This window comes from Dermatophagoides farinae, chromosome 1 (genome assembly GCF_024713945.1).
Source record: "Dermatophagoides farinae isolate YC_2012a chromosome 1, ASM2471394v1, whole genome shotgun sequence".
Lineage (NCBI taxonomy): Eukaryota > Metazoa > Arthropoda > Arachnida > Sarcoptiformes > Pyroglyphidae > Dermatophagoides > Dermatophagoides farinae.
In genome coordinates, this window is record NC_134677.1 from 1,424,037 (window position 1) to 1,448,177 (window position 24,141).

A 24,141-nucleotide genomic window follows, 5' to 3' on the forward strand; every position below is an offset into this window, starting at 1 on the left:
AAGAAATTTTCATCGTTTGTTTGTTTGTGTTTGCTTGATGTGTGTTAGTTACTTGTTTATTGAATAACCCTTTGACTTTTTTTTTGGTTACATCACATTCATCATCGTATTCATGACACATACCTCTACCACATCATCATTAAACACTAAACACCAACAACAACCACCACAGCCAATTTTTTTTTTTGCTTGCTTGTTTACTTTAACTCGTTTATTATAAAGCTCAATTTTTTTTCTGGTGATGATAAAGACGAAGACGAAGATGAAGGAGCGAGAAAAAATAAAAAAATGCTAAGAAAAGAAAAATTAAATGAATACAGTTGTTTTTTAAAAGAGGTGGTGGTTGCTGTTGTTGTTGTTGTTGTTGTTGTTGTTGTTGTGGTGGTAGAATGTTTTCATGTTTTTTTATTTGGTGCATTTTTACCATCTTTATCATCGTTTATCATCATTTATCAACAACAACAACAACAAATCCAAGAAATAAACAATTTTTTTACAAACACACACACACACACACACACACACTCATATAATGATGAATTACAACAACATGGTGGTCAACCATTATTAGATGGTAGGTGTGTTTTGACCATTGGTCACGCCAACAATCGACGTGTGTCGACGATTCTTCGAATATTGTCGATCGATCATTGTTTTTGATTTTAACATCCAAAAACCAAAAAAAACTTTGTTAGCAAAGGTCGTGTGTGTGTGTGTGTGTGTGTGTGTGTGTATACCACCATAACGACACAATTTATGATTAATTGTTTCCATTTGTGTTCTCCAATTTTCTTTTCTCAATACGAAAATCCTTTCGTGGTTTTTGTTTGTTTGTTTGTTTGTTTTCATTCCATACCCCATTTCATTGCATTTGTGAATATTTTTTTTTTCGATGTGAAAATTTCCGCTAATTAGTCATCACTGGGTTACAGAAAAAAAAATTCAAAAATAATTATTATCATTATTGTGTTGATGGTGTGGTGGTCATTCGATAGAAAGATTGAGTGGTGACGCGTGCATGTTTTCTATTTTCAATGTTTGATGGTTAACTGTTGATGATAATAATAATAATGATGATGGTGGTGGTGGTGGTGGTGATGGTAATTATAATTCGAATACATGACATTTTCGTTGTTAATGACGATGATGATGACCACAACCACTAATCCTTGCAAAAGCGTCTCACTATTTTCATTGTCAAAATACAATTAATTATCAATCATCCATAATTCACACACACACATGCGCATCAATTTATCATCAAAAAAAAAAAAAAAAAAAAAAAATTGGAAACATGATACATCATTTGTGAAAAATAAACTAGAAAAATCAAAAACAATCAATAGATCAATATATGCAAATTAATTACTTCTGTGTGTGTGTGTGTGTGTGCGTATATATTGAGTAGGGAAACCCATCGTCATTGTCATTTATTGTGTTTTTTATTCTGTTGCGGTTGAATGATGATGATGAAAGTTGTATTTTCATTTTCATTTCCACCATAATGGAATCACATTGATTGTTTCAATCACTATTTTTTTTCATGGATCCAGAATTTGATCGTGAGATTCTTTTTTTTTCCACTCTGTTTCTCATCATCATTGTCCGAATTGATTGCATTTTAATTACATATTCCAGGTAGTTGTTTGTGTATTTTTATCATTTTTGGACCATAAAAAAAAACAGAAAAAAAATTCTTTGGAATGCAAATGACAACAGAATTAAAAAAAAAGTTTTCAGGCCATTTTCCAATGTTATTGTTGTTGTTGTTGGCATTATCATTATTGAAAAAAATTTTTTTTAATTAAAATTGACCAGAAATTAAAAAAAAAATAAATTTTAATCTCGAATCCTTTTTTTTCATTCAATTTCACATTTGTGCACACCACCAACGCACACACACACACACACACGTGACTTATGCAATGGTGATCCTTTTTTTTTCATTTATTTATTTGTTCTGGATCATTTTAATTAATTCTTTCTTTCTGTTTTTTCGTTGTTGTTGTTGTTGAAAATATAGCCAACAGGCTTGTCCATTCTGTCCTTTGGAATGTATTTACTTCCTGTTTTGTTTGATGCGTTTTTTTCATTCCATTTTAATTAATTTCCGTTTATTTTTTTGAATGAATGAATGAATGAACACCAGACTCAATATGTGAAATGAACGGTTTTTTGTTTTTTCGTTGTTGTTGTTTGTTGGTTTTTTTTTTTTTTTGGTTTGCTGGTTCCAAAATTGTTCCAAAATAACGTCATCTATCGGTTAATGGTTGAACTTTAGCCTTTTTTTTGACATTTTGTCAATCGCCATTTTTTGCTTACTTTTTTTTGCGACCACCAATTAGTAAGTGAAAAAAAAAATCTTTCAAAACAAAAACAAAAAAGATTAAATTGAAAAACTTTATCATTCAAACCGATCAAAGTGACCATTCATTATTTGGCTTGTCCTTGAACATTGTATATCATGTAAACCAAAAAAAAACAACAATAAAGTCCTCGTTTTAACAATGCATTGTTATTACAATCCAGATTGGACAAAAATTGAAACCCTGGAGCCAAAAACTATGAGTCATAATTTTACCACCAATTATGTCCACTACAACCAAAAAAAAAAAAAAAGAAAAAAGAAATATCAATTCATAAATTCATTGGTCATTTTGTTTGTTTTTTTTTTAGTTATCTCGTCTCCAATATTACGTTTTCAATACGATTTTTTTTCCTGGTGTGTGTGTGTGTGTGTGTATGGATTTCATTCGATGTATGACGCAATTAGCAGAAAACAAAAAAATTAAAAAAAAAAAAAAAAAAAAAAATAAAAAAATACCGCCTTTTAATACCGTCAGCAGAATTTTGTATTGCCCACGCCTATTTTGGGTTGATCTTCTCTATTTTTTTTTCTCTCTCTCTCTCGTCATACATTAAAATTACCATAATATATATATATATGCTACTACCACATGGTCATCAATATATGTATATATAATGTCTATGAATAATTGATATCAGCATAGAAATGTGTTGAAAATTTGGTAGCGCGAAATTATAACAGTTTAAATAACAAAAAAAAAAAAAAATTCATTCTGTTCATGCAAAAAAAAAAAAAAAAAAAAAAAATAGAAGAGGCTGATGGACACCGAATTGGATAGCTGTGTGTGTGTATCATCATCATCATATATATATATATATTAAAGAGATGTACCAACAAATACTGACGAAGTCATTCGATATTTGGCTTTCCTGACGCGTGGTTTATTGATAACTAGTTCCTGGTGGTGGTGTGCTTTTTGTATTATTACTCTGTTTATTTTAAGATCGACTTGTTCCAACGACAAAAAAAAATTTTTTTTTTTTTTTTTGGTCCATTAAATGAAAACTTTTTTATGAAGAAAATGTACTGAAATTAAGTTGAAAAAAATTTTTTTGTTTTCGTAATCAATTTCCTGAAGATTTCGTCATCAATTGCATTTGATTTTTCTTCTCTGGTCTCGATTTGGCAACACAAATTTTTTTGTAATTTATAATTTTCGGTAAGTCTTGTTTTGTTCAATCATCATTATTTTAATTTAAAAATTTTCAAAAAAAATCAAGCTTGATTCAAAGATAACAAAAAGCGGTAATTTCATTTTTTTTTTTGGCTAATGTTTCAATTTGTATAATCTTGTATGCTCGACTGTGTGTGTGTGTGTGTGTGTGTGTTACACGTTGTTAGCAACAATCTTTTTAGGCTCGTTGCCAGAAAACAGAATCACAAACACTTTTGCTGTTGAGAACAAAAAAAAAAACACGACATGAAAAAATATAGCAATAAAAAAAAAGAAAATTCTTTTTCACTTTTTTTTGTTGTTGTTGTTGTCTTTGTTCGGTGTGTGTGTGTGTGTGTGTGTATACTGAATACGTTTGTTCGAATCACAAAACGTTCGAAATTTTTCTCGTACATTCGATTCTAATTCCACATAGAAAGCACCCAACCGCCCATCATCACTGTATATGTGTGTAGAATTAGAATGGAATAATAACGATGATGTTGATGATGATTATGAATGCAGGAAAAAAAAATTTTTATTCTTTTTTTTTGTTTTTGCTACACATTCAAAATGGTAAAATTCTGTATGTGTTTATATTTTTATATGTATGCGATTTGATTATCATCGTGTGGCAGCCACACTTTACATAATTCTAAATTCTGGCTTTAGATTCAGTTTATTCACGAATAGAATTTTTGTTGTTGATTCTTTTTATGTCAAAAAAAAAAAAAAAAAACAAACAACCAATTGAAGCAAATAAATCATCATCGATTTGAAAATCAAACAAGTTTAAAAAAAAAATCATCCGCTTTTTTTTGCATCAACATTATTAAACGGTGGATAATAATGAATTATATAGCAGCAGCAGTAGTAGTAGTAGTAGACGATGGCTTAAGTTTATTATTACCTTGATTCAATTACCGCTACCGTATTTTTTTCTCTATTTATTTTTCCATTTATTCATCACCGAAATCCTTTCACTTTTTTTTCTCGCCATGTTGTTTATAGATTGAAAAATTGATAATTGACTATTGACTCTTGTGTTTTAAGTCACCATTTTTTTTTCAGTGGTTTTTATTTTCATCATCATATTCCTCAGTAACAATTTTTAACACCACCACCACCAACAACATATATTCATATACCACTACATATAATGTGATTTATTATATTGAATTATTGCATTGAATTTTGGTAATATATCTTGTCAGCTTATCATCATCATCATCTAAAATATATATCGAACAACATCAAATATAACCAATTCGTTCATCTTTTGATGCTTTTAAATGATGATAACAAACAAGATAGATACATACATACACACACTAACACTATTGCCGTTCATGGCTGCCGTTATCGTCGTTATTTCTATTTTTTAAACAAAACCAAAACCAAAAAAAAAAAAAAAAAAATGAGCAAACAAATTAATAATAACCACCAAATACTATTATCATCAAAACTCATTAACAAAAGCTTATCGTATTTCAATTTTTTTTTGTTGGCTTGAAACAAAAATATGACAGACATTTTATTATTTTTTTTTGGTGGTTTGTTTGTTCATTTGTAGTGCCTAACGGTTTATCTGGGTTTTGATAAAACCATATGGTTTTTATTTGCTGGTGTTGTTGTTACTGTTGTCTCATTCTCATTTGGACTTTATGTTCAAAGATCATTATGAACTTTTTTTTCTTATTCAGCAAGAAAAAAAAATACGAATAATAATAATAGATTATTGATAATTTTGGATTTACATTGTATGAATGCAATTCAATTCGACCTTCATCCGCCGTTGACGCCACAGAAAAACCAATATAATTCTACACACACACACACACACTCACAAATACTGTCAAATAAACTGCAACAACAAGTCCCAAAATAATAGAAATACACAAATACAGTAAGAGAGACCCCCCTAACAGGTGTCCATAACAATAAAGTGAACCTTACCCTAAGGTCATTGATTAGTCATAAAAAAAAGTTGAAAAAACGAAAATGTTACGTTTTTTTACTCTCACTTGATTCTTTGTTTACGGCATTGTCCTTGGACCTTGGCGGTTTCTCTTCATTTCAATAATCATGATGATCGATTCAATGATGATTTTGTTTTTCAAAGAAAAAAAAATGGTCTTTTTTTTCCTTTACACAAATGCAACGTTTGTAAATACACACACACACACACACACACACTTGTTGAGATTCATTCTATTTTTCCTGCTTGGGTTCATTTTATGTTCTTTTTTGTGTGTGTGTGTGTCTATTTGTGTTTAGTGATCATCATCATCATCATCATCATTCATGGTCAAATCTATGATCGTTTCTAATCTTGGTCTTAGATCTTTATTCTTTTGGTGATCGTCTTTATCGTTGTTGTTGTTGTTTGAATTCAGTAGTCATTTGATATGATTTGGTGAATAAACCTGTTACACTGATCACTATGTGTATTGCATTTGATTTTTTATATTTTTTTCCTGATAATAATAAATTGAATGAAATCGATAAAATTGAAAAGAATATATTTTAGTGAACGAAAAAGTCGTTAATTGAAGTGTGGTATGTTTTTTTTGTTATCCTTGTTGTTGGTTGTATAAAAGCTATAATCGTTTGTTTTTTGTTGTTGTTGTTTGATTCTAATTGGTTTTTTTTTCATTTTTTTTTTCATTGTCAATACTAATAACATAGACCATTATTGATAATTAATGTACGTTGAATTTTAAAAATGAATACTAATACGAATGCAAATGAAATTGTTGATTCTTGCTCTAATTGTGAAGATTCGAATAAATTATCCGATACGGTATCGATTCAATCGATTGATTCGATTATGATTTCAACGACAACAGGAATGGCCAACACTACATCAACATCGACACCTATTCGTCCTCGTCCAATACTTGCATCGGCATTCAGTTTTGATAGTGGTTATGAAATATCACCATTTTCAAATTATTCATTTCAATTTGGCACTGAATCCGTACCAAATACAATATTGACAAATAACAACAACAATAGTATTATGGCTACAAATAGATTATTGAATCCGATTGTACAAGAAGATTATGAAGGTATTGATGATGAATTAATTTCTATTGATCAACATTTTACACCGATTCATTCACCTGCCACTGTTGAAAATATGGCCAATGGACAGATTGATTCATCATCATCATTAATGAATCATTTTTCACAACGTCAACAAGCATTCAATCTTGCCATACAACGACGAGAAAATCGTTTAATTCAAAATGAAATGGAAATTAATAACAATGATCCGAATTATCCGAATGCTGAGAATCAATATTTTTCTTTTGATGATTTTGGTGATGATGAAGTTTTTCTTGATAATGAAAATGATGATTCACAACCGGAACGGATAATGGCACGAGAATGGCATCAACCGATACGACCAAGCTGTTCAATGGGAATAATGTACGATAATAATGAAATTCAAGATAACAATAATGTTGATGATGAAAATCAAGTACAAATTGATCACAGTTATCGTGAGCCAAATTTAAGCACAACAAGTTCAAGTACAAGTCGTTGTTCAAGTGAACCGATTCCAATTCCTGGTGCCCGTAATCGTTATCGTTCATCACCATTATTGGATAATAATGATGATTTGAGTGATTTTTTTGATGGTACAAGTGCAAGCCATTTTATGGCCGAACAAAATGAACAAGAATTCAGTCTTCCGGATAGCCGTCGAATGCCTTATTTTCATCGAATGGCTCCACGATTGCTCAATGATAATAATGATTATCAACGACATCGATTTGGTTCACGATTTCAACTTTCTCTATCAATGATTCAAGATTATCGTGATCATTCTGAATGTCATTGTTCAACACCATCAACATTGAGAATGCCATCAGGATTCTCATTTCGTTTTGGACATCAATCACCGAATCAAATATTGTATGAATCTCGACGTTTGTTAACACCATTACCAGAGATGGATGAGGAAAATGATGAAAGTAAGTGCAACATTTTTTTTCATGTTTTATCATTATCTCTCCGTATATACCTGACTACCTTTGTGGGCCAAATTTTCATTCAAAATTCAGTTATATTTACTATTTGAAAAAGCATAGCGTAAAAAAACGTACTGATAACGTCTACTCTCTTTTCGCGTGCTACATAACACGCTGACCATGTACACATACACATACACATAATAACTTGTTTACAGTAAGGACCCTTTTTTAGCATACATCGGTCAACATCGTTATTTCATTCATTTTTGTTGTTATGATGATTATTTGTAAAGCCTATTGTGTTAATAGAAGGGCCAAAAATTGGGATATTGACCATTTCTATATGGATACCAGAATATATTGTATTGTGTTGTGTTGACCACCTGTTAAGGTCAACATTGGTTATCACCGGACACACTTTCTCACGCTTTTTTTCAGATATACTTTTTTTTGTTCACCCTACATATTAATAGAGTAGCTATAGCCATGTATTGATTTTTTCTTTCAATATTTTTGTTATTGTTGATTGACAATTGTCCACTATTGTTGATCTGCTTTTAAATTTGAATACACACTCGGTACGTACTGATATGATAACTAGTGATAGAAATAAAAAAAATCCTGGACAGCAACTAAAATTTTACCATAATCGTAATACAGTTGGTAGGTAGGTAGGTAGGTAGGTAGGTAGGTAGGTAGGTAGATAGTAGGTGTCATATTGGCCAGATATATTGAACAAGCGATGCTACTAGCACTAGAAAAAAAAAGAATGGAGCTGTCAAATATAATGCTATGTAATAAACTAGGTCAATTTGATATGTACCCATATTAACTATCTAAATATTGATAGATAAGAATGATGACCATTATTTTTTAGCTAAACTCTTCTTTTTTTTTATTTTGAATCCTTGAAGATTTGATCAATATAAAAAAAACCGTTGTTGTTGACCTTTATTTCACAATCTCATAATAGTTATATTATCTGTCCATCTATTTTTTTTTTTTTTTTTGATTTAATGGTTTTGAGGAAATCTTTCTCAATCACACACACACACACATATGTAATGATGAATCGAACGTGTTATTTATTTATTTTTTCGATTATAGAAAATCTAAAATCAAATAAAAGAGCAATGGCTCCTTCCTATGTTTTTTTTTTGATGAAAATGTATATTAGTATTTATTTCCCTTCAACGGTTATCTTATATACAATTTTATGTCATTGATTAGTTGGTTGGTTGGTTGGTTGGTTGTTAGGTCGTTCGGTTGATTGGTGTTGGTAAGCTCGGGTTTTCTTTAACACTGACCTTGAGATGAAAAAAAATATCCAGGCTCAAAAAAATACATATCACATCGACAAATATACTATTTGATGATGATGATGATGATTATGGTGATAGTATAAGAGAGAAGGGAGAACTAAAATGAAAAAAAACTGTAATATGTAAGCAACATGTGTGTGTGTGTGTATGTATGTTTAACATGTCAAAGGTCATTTAATACGGAGAGTAGCAATAGAGAAAAAAAAAGTTTCCCGGGATCAATATTTTTTTTTTTCATTGGCTACCATTGACCATCAATGAAAGAGAACAGTGATGATGATGATGATGATGATGATGGTGTAATCACACAAGAAAAAGAGAGAGAGCCCTAAAGGGCAATTGTTCGTGATTTTGGTGTTCAATATATTACACACACTGACAAACTTGAATGAAATTACTGACAGTTATTCAATGAGAGAGAGACCGGGCTTGAAAATAAAATGGAAAAAAAAACAAAAAAATAATACAAGATGAACGGTATACACACAGTGTTTAATCATCACATAAATATATTCAATAAACGACGTATAGATACAAAGATGTTAAATAATTTTTTTTTCTTCTAAAATTATACTGGAAGATGAATGGTGAAAAAAAAGTTTCCTGGGCGCCATTATAATAATTATAAATAATTATCTATTGATTGATTATTTGATTTTGATTGATTGATTGATTGATTGATTGACCGATCACATCTGATTGGTTATTGATGATGATGATGATGATGATGATAGTGTTTGTGATAATTATATTATATCGATCTGTATACATCATCATCAAAACATTAGTGTTTATAATAATAATCATCATCATAATAACCAACCTTGAGGCAAATCTAATTTCTTTCATTTAGTTTAGTTTTGGGTGCACACATACAAACACACACACACATTAATTTAGCTAAATAAAAAAAAAGGTAAACAAGTAGTATTCTGCATGGATGATGATGATGATGATGATAATTGCCACTTTTAATTTAGTTAATTTGGTACCGTTTATGGTTGTTGTGGATTTTTTTTTGTTGTTGAAAAAAAAGATGTTTCCATGTGAGAAAAATTTACACAAACAAAAAATATTTGATAATTATAAATTACATTTAATAATAATAATGTCTTTGTCTGGGCTTGATGATGATGATAATGAAATTGAATATATATGAAACCTAAATATTGAAATCCGATATGAATGATGACATTATTTTTTTTTCTGTCGACCACATTATCATGATGACTAAATTGTTGTTGTTTTTTTTAACTTGTAAAAATTTTTTTTCCTATTCATTGCATCAATATTACATCATTCAACAAGAAATTCTCTCATTTTTTTGGGAGCCATTTTTTCTGCTATTTTTAGAATTTATCTGGACCTTTTTTTTCTTTTTGTTCTTTAGCTAGGAGAAAAAAAATCACTTTTTAAAATCCAGCTTATCATGCATCACCATCAATGATGTTTCTCTGTGTGTGTGTGTGCGGCCAATGAATTTTCTTATTGAATTTGTGTTTTTGTTTTTTTTTCTATTTGTAAACTTTTATTTTGAAAGAAAAAACATTCTATGTGTTGATGATGATGATGATCATGAAATTTCAAAATGTTTATGCTTGTTTGCATACAATTGTCTCAAAACACATCATCTAGACTACAAACAAACAAAAACAAAAATAAAAATGGATGCGTTTAGTTTTGAATTTTTTCTCTTCATCATTTTTTTTCGGTTCGTTTCGGATGACGCAAACAAGTAAGAAAATAAATAAATAAATAAATTTAAAAAAATGAAAGAAAACATTGGAAAAAATTCAACTACTGTCTTTCCAATGATGATTTTCGGTTTTGGGTGTGTGTGTGTGTGTGTGTGGTTATTGCTCTCTCTCTCTCTTTCTCTATCTCTCTCAAAAAAATAATGTCCATATGTTTAAAAAAAAAAACAGAAACGAAATGGTCATTTCAGTTTTTTTTTCTGCCATTCATTCGTTCATTCGTTCATCTTTATCGACAAATGTGATGATGAGCTGAGTTGAGAAAGAAAAAAAAACCAAACACTATCAAATTTCATAAATTTTAATGATAGTAATCATCAAAGAAACGAAACGAAACGAAAAAAAAAATACATGAAATATGACAATCCTTATTGTGTTGGTATATATATATATATATGGAATAAAGCTTGTGATGCAGAAAAAAGGAGAAAATTTTTTTTTTGTACGATGCTTATCTTCCTAGATGATGATGATGATGAATTTTAAATGATGATTTCATTTTAATAATAGGGTTTTTTTATGATTCATTGAATTCATTGGATTCATTATAGGAAATGTTGTTGCTATTTTTGTCATCATTGTAGTCAATTCCAATGAATTTCAAATCATTCATTTAATATATTATTTTGTATTTTTTTTTCTGATTAATCGATTGTTTGCGTGTGTTTACACGATGCATATATATGTATCGGTTGTTGTTGATCAGATCAATTGAAATGATTAGATTTCAACAACAACAACAACAACGAAAAAGGTGTTGATTCTTTCTGAATCTCTTAGAAAGATATATGACCATCATCATGTAGGTGTTTTGATATGACCGAAAAAAAAAGAAAAAATAATGTGTGATAATAATGTTTATCATCTCTTTTTGGGTATTTTGTCACGATTTTTTCTTCCATTCATTTACCATTATTGAACATTATGATTATTATTTGTTTGAATTTTTTATTCTTTGAATTTTTCATTCTGTGATTGAAGAATATTTCTTATTTTTTTTATGATTTTTAGGATTTTTATTTTTAAATTTGGTCGATTCGATTCACATCCTATTTTGTATATATATTGTGTTTATGTGTATTGACATGATGATGATGATGATGATGACTCGTGACCAGACACATACACATACAAATACAAAATTTGATTATCGATGAATGTTGAAATGACTCGTGTCTTACACGAGACATTGAAAGAAAGATATATATTTTTTTTTCTTACATCGACATTATCAATAAAACACCCGAAACAAAACAAAAAAAGATAGAGAGAGAGAGAGAGAGAGAGAGCGAAAATTTACCCATAATGTTCACATGAATACTAATGGTTTTTGATCGTTTATTTTTTTTCGTTGATGGTTTTTTTTCTGTTTGTTTGTTATTTACACAAAATTTCATTCACAGGTCGCCAAAGGTCGATTCCATTGGTTAGTAAATTTTTTTTTTCTTTTACACTTGTACAAATCATATAGCCAAGAAGAAGAAGAAGAAGAAAACGAAAAACTAAAATTTTGTTATATTTAAACAACATGATGATGATGAAAAGCCTATTAGATTTGTCTTTTTTTTTGTCAGGTCATGTTGTGTGTGTGTGTGTGTGTGTTGACATTCGATTTATATCGATTGATGATGATGATGATGCTTTGAGTGTTTTCCTGACTTTTTTTCTGTACCTTCATCATTATTACATAATAATCGTTTCGTCAAATCAAACGATGATGTTTGTGTGTGTGTGTGTGTGTGTGTGAGTGAGTGTGTCTAGTGAAACGAATCGTAATTTTGTTTTTTTTTCCACCAATCATCATCATCATTGAATGAAGAGAAAACTGATTGCTGATGCTAAAGATGATGATGATGATGATGATGATTGGATGTTATCAGAAATACGGATAGTTAACGATGAAGACTAATTGACAAATAATTAATTTTAACAAAAATGATGATGATGATGATTATTTGAAGCACATTGATTTAACTTGCTTAGTAATGTATGTTATATGTCAGTGCTGAATATTTATCAATATTTTTTTTGTTGTTTTTTTTAGAAATAAAAAAAAACCTAACAGATCAATCTCTTGTGGTGGTGGTGGTGTCGTCGCTGTTGTTTAATTTGATTTGATTTGATCACATCGCTTATCGCGTATGATGATTTTAGATGTGAGAATCGTTTTTTTTTTCTTTTGCTTCAAAATCAGAAGAAAAAAAAACATAAACTCTAGACGGTCAATAACCCATTTGACATTGGACAATGATGACACACGCAACACACACACACATACAATTGATTTTTTTTAATCCAACAAAAAAAAACAACGATACCTTTTTTTCTCTTGAATATATATGATTTAATGTCTTAATTGCATTAATTTTTGAATTTTTCATATTCACAATGATGATGATGTACGGCTTTGTAAAGTGTGAATGATGTGCAATTAAATTTTTTTTTTTTACTTAAAAAGATATCCTCATCCACTGCATCATCATCATCATCATCATCATTGCTATTAAGATATTAGAATCCATATTTTTTTTATTATATAATGTGTTTAGCTTTTACACTTTTTTTCTGGGCTATAATCTTGGTTTTTTTTCTTTGGCTTCAATTTAATTTGTCAATTTTCTTTCTCTCTCTCTCTCTCCCTTTCACCACTGGCAGCCATAGAAGAGAAAAAAAAAGACAAACGATGGTCATTATTCCATCATCATTATTATTTACGAGATATTATTTTCTTTTCCATAGTAATCGCGTATAGCATCATCGATATCGTGTATTCTTACTCATACACTGACATAAACGTATATTAAAATCTTTTTTTTTCAGGTGTCCTACCATCATCATCATCTTTATCTGTGTGTTCAATATTGATGATGATGATGATGATGATGGGTACACATAGCCAGTTGAAGTTGAGTTTTTTTTCTTGTTCTTTTCTCTACTACTAAATGAAAAAAAAAATCTAGAAAGATTGAAAGATTGTTTGATGATGATTTTCATCAGAATAGAATTAGGAAAATAAGAAGGAAATGTTTTTGACATGAAGGGCAAGAATCAAAAAAAAAAAAAAAAAAACAAAATCCAGTTTTTCAGATATGATTATGTGTGTGTGTTTGTGTGTGTGTAAACCAACTGAAAATTGAATTAGTTTTTTTTTGCATCATATAAATGATGAGATATTGACCGTTTGTTTCTTTACTACATCAAACTCAATTTTATTCAAAGTTTGAGCAAAAAAAAAAAAAAATCAAACAAACAAAAAGAAGAAAAAAAAGACTATGATCGCATGACACATTATCGTCAAAAAAAAAAAAAAAAAAAATTGTAAACTTTTTTCCCTTTTTTTCCAGTACAGAAAACAACGACAACAACCTAAACAACGTAAACGTAAACGATAATTGCTTGACATTTTCATCGGTCATTTGACCGACCTGTCGTATATGTATAATTTTTTTTTTGTTTATCATCAAAATATATAAATTTTCACTGTATTTTTTTTTTACTTCTCCTTCCTATCTTTCTTCAAATACACACACACACACACACAGCAGCAGCAGCAACAGCAGCGAAAAAAAAAGAACAAACAACAGAAAAATGATGATGACGATGATGGAGAATTGGAAAACGAAAAAAAAAGTTGTCATGAGGTTGTCGTTTGTGTGTGTGTATAGCCTATTCTAATTCTGTATTCATATGAAACGCTACTATTTCATCCCATTCATCATTTAGTTTTTTTTTGTTTTTTTTTCTGGTCCCTGATCAAATCATAAAAGTGTGCTATATAAGTAGTGATGTGTTGTGTAAATGATGATTGACCACCACCATCACCAGCAAAAAAAGGTCGTCGATTTTTTTTTCATTTCTTTTTTTTAAACAACAACAACAACAACATTTGATAGGCAACCAAATAAAAAAAAGAGATAGAGAGGGCCAAAGGTCATCACATCATCGTTACATCATTATATTCATAAAGTGAAATGAAATAAATAAAAAAATATGATAATAATAATATCTAGTAACCAGTAGTAGTGTATGTGTGTGTGTGTGTATAGCGTAAATGCAATAATAACAACAACAACAACAACAAAAAAATTATTGTTTCGAACATCTAACATATCCAAATATATCGTGTCTGTGTGTGTGTGTGTTTGTATCGTTTATAATGATGATGATGATGATGATCACTATGGCCATCATCACGATGATCAAATCTTGATGATGATGATGATCATCGTCATCCAAAATCATCCTACACTTTTGTTCAATTCGATTTATTTTTTTTTCTATTACTTTTATCTTTTTGTAATATCGATTGTCATTATAATCATCATCATCATCAAATGACAGGTTTCTTTTTTTTTCTTTCTCGTTCTCCATTTAACTGATGATGTTTTTTCAGTTTTGTGATTCTTTATTCACTATTTTTTTTAATAATTGGCCATCAAATCATTATTATGAATGTGTTTCATTATTTCGTTATCTCGTGTGTATGTGAAAAAAAGTCCAAGAATGAAAAGTGTGAATATATCGATTATGGTTGGTGTGTTTTCTGTTCGTGTGACCACCAGACAATGTGTATTTATCATGAATCACACGATGATGACATCGAAATCATTCGACCGAAACAAAACAAAAAAACATATTCTTATGGTGCTAATTTTAATGTGAATTTTTTTTCATTTTTTTAAATTTAAAATAAATTTCTATTTTTATTTTTTTTTCTGGAAGCCACACTCACATGATACATATGATCATTGGTCAGAATGACCAATGGCGCCATAAGTAAAAGGTGGAGCCATTTGATTCATTAGTTGAAAAATAACAAAAGAAAAAAAAACATAGCTGTACATATGAATGACCAACGTCCATTCAAGCACACACACTCACTAACACATGCTAACATTCCAACCCAATCCATGAATGATTGAAGTAGCCGGAAAAAATTGTTTCTTCCCTCTAAAATACTGATTTTTATATATTACAAAGAGTATATATATACATCACAAACGACGCCTTCGTTTATGAATGTATGTGCGCGAATACATTCCATTACGATGATGATGATGATGATGATGATGATGGTTAGTAGATAGAAGAAGAAAAAAAAACGCCAACCAACTGCATTTTTTTCCATTCACTTTGGAATGTCTGGAATGAATAAAATGAACTGGCTGGCTGGCTGGCTGCTTGCCTGCCTATTTGTGTCCAACCTGAATGTATGTATATGGTATTTATGTTTTTCTACGCAACATAACATGTGTCCATTATAGCGCTACCGCTATTTTTATATATCTATAGATAGTTTTATCATCATCATCATCATCAGATTAGGCGTCATATATATATGTAGCCAGAAAAGAACCAGCCTTTTTTTGTCTATTTTTTTCATCTATGATGATATATAGTGTGTTGATAATTATTTTCTGTTTTTGATAATTAACTTTTTTTTCCGGTTTTTTTTCCGAATTAGATTTAATATTTCCAATGAGTCTTGATGAACATCATGTTGATGATCATGAAGAACAAACATTTCGAATAATGGAACCAATTATGGAACAATCAATGAATACAAATGAATTTAATGAACAAATTATTGTTAATGATTCATCTTCATCATTAAATAATGATGATAATTGTCCATCATCAATGGATGTTGATCTTGTACCATTAATGGATCGTCGTACAAATTCTTGTGGCCAATGTCTTGATTATCATCATCGTCAACATAATAATAATGATAATGATAATGATGTTGTTGTAAACACAAAAAAAACAATTACTCCATTGCCGGATGTTGTTTTGACACCAAGATTAGCTGCTAATCGTTCAAACAATGAACATCATCAACGCAATACATTACTCTCTTTCCATGAAGTGCCTTATCATCATGAAAATGGTGGAAACGATTCTTTTAGTCATAATCATCATCATCATTCAAATGAACGACGAACAATGTCCGTTTCATTACCAATTGATCAGGAAACAATCACAGAAATTGGTCGAGAATTACGGCAAATTTCATATGAATTTCATATGTTACAGGTTAGTGATGGTGAAAAAAAAACAAAATTATTTTATTATTCAATTTTTGTAAAGAAAATTTAAAAAAAAACGATTATTGTTTCGGGCGTGTGTGTGTGTGTGTGTGTGGATGTGGATAAACACATCCTAAACTCCTACGCCTAAAACATTAAGAAATTATTCTCAATTTTTTTTTCGACAATTCGACAGCTAAAATGAATTCATTTTAGCCAACGATAAATTTACACCAGACATACGTACACACACACACACATTGAATATTATGATGGATTATGGCTGATGGTAATCTACCGTATCTTACATCAATCCATTTACCATTATATCTAGCTGTCAAAAAAAAAAAATTTTTTTTATTTACAATTTTCATATGCTGCCAACACATCTCGGTTTTCATGATCATCATCATGATCATGAAGATGTGATAATTTCATTGGCCATTTTCATTCGATGTTATGATTAATGTCAGCTTTAGCTGAAAAAAAAAATTCTATAAAGATTTTCAACAACAACAACAACAACAATAAAAAAAAATCTAACCGTAAAATCTGATTGAATATAATGACTGAAAAAAAGCTACATACACACAAATCTTGTACACTTGAATAGCCTCCATCATTATTGAATCATCGTAGCTTGTGTTGTTTGAGGTTTTTTTTCCTTCAAAATTTTTTTTTTATCAGAATAAATATCATCATCATCATGATGGTGATCATGATCATCACTACTCATCCATCATGTATTTTTTTTCGTGGATGTGTCGTCCTCTCTCTTTCTCTCTCTTGATTAACGCTACTGTGATTGTCCCATAAAGCTTTTTTTTCTGCTTCCATCATTTTTTTTTTGATTTCAGGCAAAAAAAAAAAATCTTCACGCTGGCAAAAACACCATTTTTCCATCTTCTATCAAGAGTTATATAAGTTCTTTTTCTATTCTAATAGAAAGATGATGATGATGATGATGATGATCTTGATTGGATTTCAATTTGTTAGCCTCGTTCTTGTGTCTCGAAAGATTTGTTGATGGTTGGTTGGTTTATGGTTTTTTTTCTTGTCTTTGTGTGTGTGTGATATCAATATTTGTATTCGTTTTCTCTCTCTTTCTTCATCATTTCATCAACAACAACAACAACAACAACATTGAAAATTTTAGCCAAATCCAAATGTATGTACATGGTAGTTTCCAAAAAAAAAGACAAATATTTTCTATTTACCCAATATATATTTTTATATACCAGAAAATACAATCTTTTTATGTTTACATTTTTTTTGTTTGTTTGTTTGTTATGATATTTGTTGTCCATTTATGTTACCGATATGCTTTTGTATGTGTCATTTTGTGTGTTTTGAATGATAATTTTGTTTTTATCTTTCTTTTTTTTCTGTTCAGTCAAATAAATATATAGATGGCCCATATATTTAACAGCGGTTTTTTTTGCCACCAACAACATCATCAAAAAACCTGGATCGAATAAAAAAAAAAAAAAAAAAATACAATAGACATGACCTTTTTTTTGATTTTGAATGTGTATGCGTGCGTATACAATCGGTAGTTGATTATTTGGGCTAAGATCCGGGAAAAAATAAAGAGAGAGAGAGAGAAAGGAAAATTATTTTACACGTGCAGACTTTATAATAAAAACATCTTTTCACCGGGAATTTTTACATTCCAATGGATGCTTATAATAATAACGGTGATGATGATGATGATGTTTATTTGATGAAAATATTTTACCAAACATACCGTTATATTTTTGTCCGGGATTTTATTTTTTTTTAACCCTCATCATCAATGAAAATCTGGGTGAAGGGCACATTTTTTTCTCTCTTTATTTATAATGGCATTTTTCCCATTATTATAACTTAACCTTTCATCTTTATATATTGGAATAGATCATGAAACATTTAATACTAGTTAGATCTAGATGTGTTTGTTTCGTCATCATCATCATCATCATATTTTTTTCTGGTAATAAAAAAAAAATACTAGCTGATGGTGATGCTTATGAAAACTTTCCAATATTGCTATCGATGTTGAATGATGGGTCTCTTGTAATCTGCGCCTGACCTGTAGGTCAAGATAATATTCAGAAAAAAAATTGTCCTTATAAACAGCGGTGTATAAAAATACGGTTCATTTCTATCATGATAACAAACATACATACATACAATACATAGATGACAACTGTGACCCAAAACTATTAGTGAAATCAACAATACCAATATATACAGTATTTGATATACATCACAATAACAACAGCCAACAACAACAATAGCCATATGCTCTCGTGCAATCATTTTTATATTCAATTCATTTTCATAGCTATGAACTTTCGCTCTCGTTTTTTTTTTCCAAATTTCAATTTCAAATGAAAATCTTTTAGCTATTATTACTTTAGTAAAATGTGTTTGTTTGTCACATCTCCAACAATACATATAAAAGATCAAAAGAAGGGGAAAAAATCAAAGATTGGACTGGGAAAGAGCGAGAGTGGAAAAAATCCGTTACAAACGATTGATTTTATTTTCTGCTTTACTTTTTTTTGGATCGTTGAATTTTTTCGAATGCTAAACTTTTAATATTGCGTGGGAATGTTTTTCTTGTGCTTTTTATTTGGCATCGATTGATCGTTTGATTTTGTTTGGTCGATATGTAGAGGTTGACTATAGGTAGGAAGGAGAAAAAAATCATTATTTAGCAATCAGCTGGTCTCTGTCATGAAATTTTCTTTTTTTTTCGGGTCCCGAATAAAAGTATCGAAGGAAGGTAGTTGATATTAAGCGAAACAAATTTCGTTTCCATTTTTTTCTTCTTTTTCGCCTCTTTACTCGTGTATGTGTGTGTGTGTTTGTTTGTTGAATCATACTGGTCACAAATTATGTGCTAAATTTAATAGAATTAGAAGCCGGATTTCTTCAACAACGTGCATGCAACGAAGAAAAAACTTGCATCTTGTGTCATAGGTCACAAAAAAAACTACAACATGAACATTATGGTTGATTGATGATGATGATCAGAAGCATCTTAAAAAGATGCTAACTGAATTAGTGTTTTTTTTAATTAGTTTTATCATTTGAAAAATCATCATCATCATCATCATGTACAAAATTATTGATGCTACACGAAAAAAATATCATGTTTTTGTATAACAACAACAACAACAACAACACCCTCACAATTAACCCCGGCATTAAGAAAAAAAATCAATATCAGAAGCGATCTGTGGTTGTTGTTTGTTGTTGTTGTTGTTGTTTTTTTTTATTTTCACATTACCATTATTATCATCATCATGAGAATAGAGAATTCATAGATTACAATTGAATGAAGGTAAAATCTACATCAACAATAATTTATTTTCAACAACAACAAATATAACAAATGATCATCATCATCAATAATGGATCAGAATTATTATTATTTAAAGAATAAATAAGAAAAAAGAAAATCATCATTTGTTCAAGTTGCCTAAAATGATGACTAGTTGTTTGTGTGTGTGTGTGTATTTGAAAATTATCTTCAAATAATAATAATGATGATGATGATCTTGATATCTATATGCTTCGTATCTTCACGATGATGATGATGATGATGATGAGATGTGAGAGTGAGAGAGGGGACATACCCTTTTGACCTTTTGTGTATAGTGTATGTGTGTTTATATTTTGTAACCAATATTCACAATTTGCCTCACACACACACACAGACACATCATCTATACAGCTAACACTTGAATGATGATTATCACATAACCATTGGCGTTGATGATGATGATGATTATCATACCCATCCATGTTATTATATTATCATCAGAATGATGATGATGGCGTCTATGGTGCCTATTTTTTTTAATAACATTGAACAGATCAAATTCGATTTGATTTGATTCGATCTGATTTTTTATTTTTTATTTTTGATACCAGTTTTTGTTGATGATCAAGATCATCATCATGTTGTTTTGTTATATCGTAATATTTACCTTTTTTTTGCTGTTAGTTGTTAGGTGGATAACACAAATTATCCATTGTCTCTATTATGTGTTTGCAAATCCAAATACATGGCCACTATCATCATGATGGTTGATCATCATCATGATCATATGATTTTGGTTGTATAGTAAAGTCTTTTAGGTCAACACATTATCTCTTTTTTTTTGCTTATCATTCGAATTTGAATTGATGTTTAGAACATTTTCTATGAACAACACAGTAAACAGTTATAGCCCTCTCTCTCTCTCTCTCTCGATCATCATAATCATCATTGGAATATAATTATTATTCGTTTTAGGGTATTAAACAAAAAAAAAATCAATGCTTGTGTGTGTGTATATTGGGCTTCTGGGTGAATATAATGCATATGATTTGATTCCTGATGCTGTTTAGTTTGTGTATGAGTGAATGAATGAAAGATGCTGAGTGATGATTGTGTCCATTTTTCGTTTATTCGTTAGTTTTTTTTTTCGTCCATTCGATTTGTCCGGGATTTTTTTTCCTTCATTTTTTTTCTTTTTTTTTATATTCATCTTCTTCAATCTTTGTAGTTTTAATTTTTTTTTATTTTTTTTTGTTGTTGTTGTTGTTGCTTGCCTTTTCTGGTCCCGGGAATAGTAATAACATTGCTTACAACATACAACCAACCAACTAAGTCAGGCTGCTGCTTTTGAATGAAATCAGAATGAACTGAATAATATGATTGACTGAGAGTGAGTGAGTGAGTGAATGAATGACTTGATTGAGAATCGAAACGATTGTCGATTGTGCATCATTTTGAATGATGATGAATGTCAATGATTTTTTTTTCTATTTATTTCATTCTTCTCTACTTATTACTCCCTCATCTTTTTTTTTTTTGCTATTTATTGATGGTCAGTCAATGAAAAAAAGAGAGGATGAAAAAAAAATTGTGAAAGATTTTCAGTTCATTTTTAGTGTGTGTGTGTGTGACCTCTGTGTCCACTGTTTCTTTTTTTTTTGTTTCTTTTTATCATTTTTTTTATTTTTATTCTCTTTATGATTCGTACATTGTGAGCATAGAGAATGGTAAATTGAAAATTCAATAAAAATAAACAATCAGTTTGTTTTGTTTTGTTTTTTTTTTGATCAAATGATCATTCATCGATATGCATACGGATGTTTAATGTGTTTTTTTTTGTTGTTGTTGAAAAGCAAATTCTGATTGATCACACACACACACACACACAAAAACACGCAACTAGAAAAAAAAGAAACTTTTTTTTTGTAGCAATAATAATTTAATCGATTGATCGATTTATATTTCAATTTAAATTGTTCAATTCAGGCAAACAAACAAAACAAAAAAAAATACAGAGATTTTATCATTTGAACTTTGACCGAAAAGAAAAATACAAAAATTATGTTCTAGACATTTTTTCTTTTTTTTTGGCCAATTTTTCATCATCATCATCAGTATTTTGTCACCAGAAAAAAAAATAGTTGCAATTTTTTTTTCTTGGTTACAAATAATGAAATTCGATATGACCACTACCACTTGTTTAGATCAATAATGATCATCTGGTTTTTCTATCTCTTTTCTACTCAAATGTTGATGATATAAAGCTTATCTTCTTTTTTTTTGTTAGAATAAATCGAAATTCGTGCACGTGGTCCATACATACACAAATACAAGTCTGGCACACTTTACTTGTTTTTTTTTTTTGGTTCGTTTGTTTATTTGTTTGTTTTGTTCAAACAGACCACAGATAGTATTCATTCTATAGTGAGAGACCAGAATTACTCAAAATAATCTTTGCATATATATATATTTTATTGATCATTTTGTCATTTGATCCATTTTAAATTATGCGTTTTGCATCATGATTTTGAACTTTGTTCCAGACTAATTTTTCTTCTTTTTTTTGCATTTTTTTCTATCCACACACACACATAGATTCAACGATCAATAAATTTGGCCCAGATGACTCGTAGCCAAACAGATGGATCAGTCAATAATCAACAACAGCAGCCAAATAATATTGCCATCAATATTATTCGTTTAATGTTGGAATTATTGACATTTACATCATCATCATCATCATCATCGTCATCTGCAGAAAATTCCACCAATCAAATTGATCCAACGTCATCGATTTTTACAATAAATAATTCCATTTTTTATACCGGATCATCATTGAATCAATCACCATCATCATCATCAACACAAAATTCTGCCACCACATTGAATGATGATGGAAATGATGAAATGAAATTTTGCTGATATTAAATTCCTTTAGCAAAACAACAACAACAACAACAAAAAAATTCTGGCAAAAGAGTTGAAATTTTTCACTCTACAAATTTCATTTAGTTTATTATTCTAATCATCATTATCATCAATAATATAGTTCTATAATAATTTTTTGGTTGATATAAATTTTTTTTTCTCTCTATCTTTTTCATTCATTATCATATCATCATTATTATGCAATCATCATCAACTTATATAATAAGTGACCTTATAACCTTTAAGACACACACAAACACAAACAATAAAAAATCATCGATAAAAAACAACACGAACACCATTTTGCTCAAATTCATTTTGTTAATTTCAAATACAAATTTAATTTTTGGTTATATTATATATATAGTAAATACATTATCAACACATATGATAATAATCAATAATAGTTGTAAGTTTAGATTTAGCTTCATTTTTTTTTTGCTCATTTTCATCAAGGTTTTTTTTCAGTTTTTTTTTCTTTATTTATTCCATATATAATCATTCATTTTTGCTTTCCATAACGCTTAAACCCGGCTTTCGCTACCGTTTACACATTGTATTTCAAATGATTTATTAATTTTTTTTTAAATATCAATTGCTCATCATAATAATCGATCTCTTCTTTTTTTTTTTTTTTGGTTTATATATTGATACTTAATTATAATAATATAATTATGTAATTCACACCCACCCACACACACACACAAACAGCCACCAGTTATTGCCACCGAACACAAAAGAAAAAAAAACTGAAACCGAAACAAACACACACACTCAATGAACGAATATTCACAGCATTTCACAGAAATGATCTCACATATCTAATCTAATTTTTTTCGCTGTTCACAAAATTACTTCCAAAAAAAACAAAAAATTAAAATTCACTAAGGACATCACACATTTTGTATTACAAATGTTCACTACGACGGTCTTTCAAAAAAAAAATTTGCAACAAATATGATCATTTTCCCCTTTACCAACCAAAATTTATTTTTCCATTTTCTCGTTTAAATTCAAAAAAAAAAAATTTTTTTTGTTTGTTTTATTGAATAAATAATAAGTAAAAATAATTCATAAACATACGTCATTTGTGAATTTTTAATGGCATCATATCTTGACCACCACCTGTTCATAAGATGGTATCCGGAAAAAAAAATTTTTCAAATTCTTCACATTCCTTGTCGGTTTTTTTGTTTGTTTGTGTGCGCACCAGGAATTTAAACTATTTCAATCATCTGAAGAATGTGTGCATCAATTGAATAATTGTTCAATTTATTGCATACAAAACAAA

At 29.4% G+C, this 24,141-nt stretch overlaps 1 protein-coding gene across 4 annotated transcripts; it reads left to right on the forward strand.

Annotated features, from left to right (window-relative positions):
* Window positions 1–487: 487 nt before the first annotated feature.
* On the forward strand, window positions 488–23,929 carry LOC124492016 (uncharacterized). 4 transcript variants are annotated; one of them, XM_075733397.1, is made up of 5 exons: window positions 488–574; window positions 3,447–3,527; window positions 6,210–7,504; window positions 16,045–16,616; window positions 22,518–23,929. In XM_075733397.1, the coding sequence occupies exons 3-5, from the start codon at window positions 6,247–6,249 to the stop codon at window positions 22,842–22,844; spliced, it is 2,157 nt and encodes a 718-aa protein (XP_075589512.1). In that variant the 5' UTR covers window positions 488–574; window positions 3,447–3,527; window positions 6,210–6,246; the 3' UTR covers window positions 22,845–23,929. The 4 variants fall into 4 exon arrangements, with proteins under 4 accessions (XP_075589512.1, XP_075589508.1, XP_075589522.1 ...); XM_075733393.1 differs by lacking the exon at window positions 488–574 and having other exon boundaries at window positions 3,208–3,527; XM_075733407.1 differs by lacking the exons at window positions 488–574; window positions 22,518–23,929 and adding an exon at window positions 18,003–18,099 and having other exon boundaries at window positions 3,208–3,527.
* Window positions 23,930–24,141: the final 212 nt, after the last annotated feature.

Excerpts from the sequence above, each read along its gene's own strand:
- LOC124492016 (XM_075733397.1), top strand. The coding sequence starts at position 6,247 with ATGAATACTAATACGAATGCAAATGAAATTGTTGATTCTTGCTCTAAT. Across the intron at positions 7,505-16,044 it reads GGATGAGGAAAATGATGAAA|ATTTAATATTTCCAATGAGT; the intron begins GTAAGTGCAACA and ends TTTCCGAATTAG. Across the intron at positions 16,617-22,517 it reads ATGAATTTCATATGTTACAG|ATTCAACGATCAATAAATTT; the intron begins GTTAGTGATGGT and ends ACACACACATAG.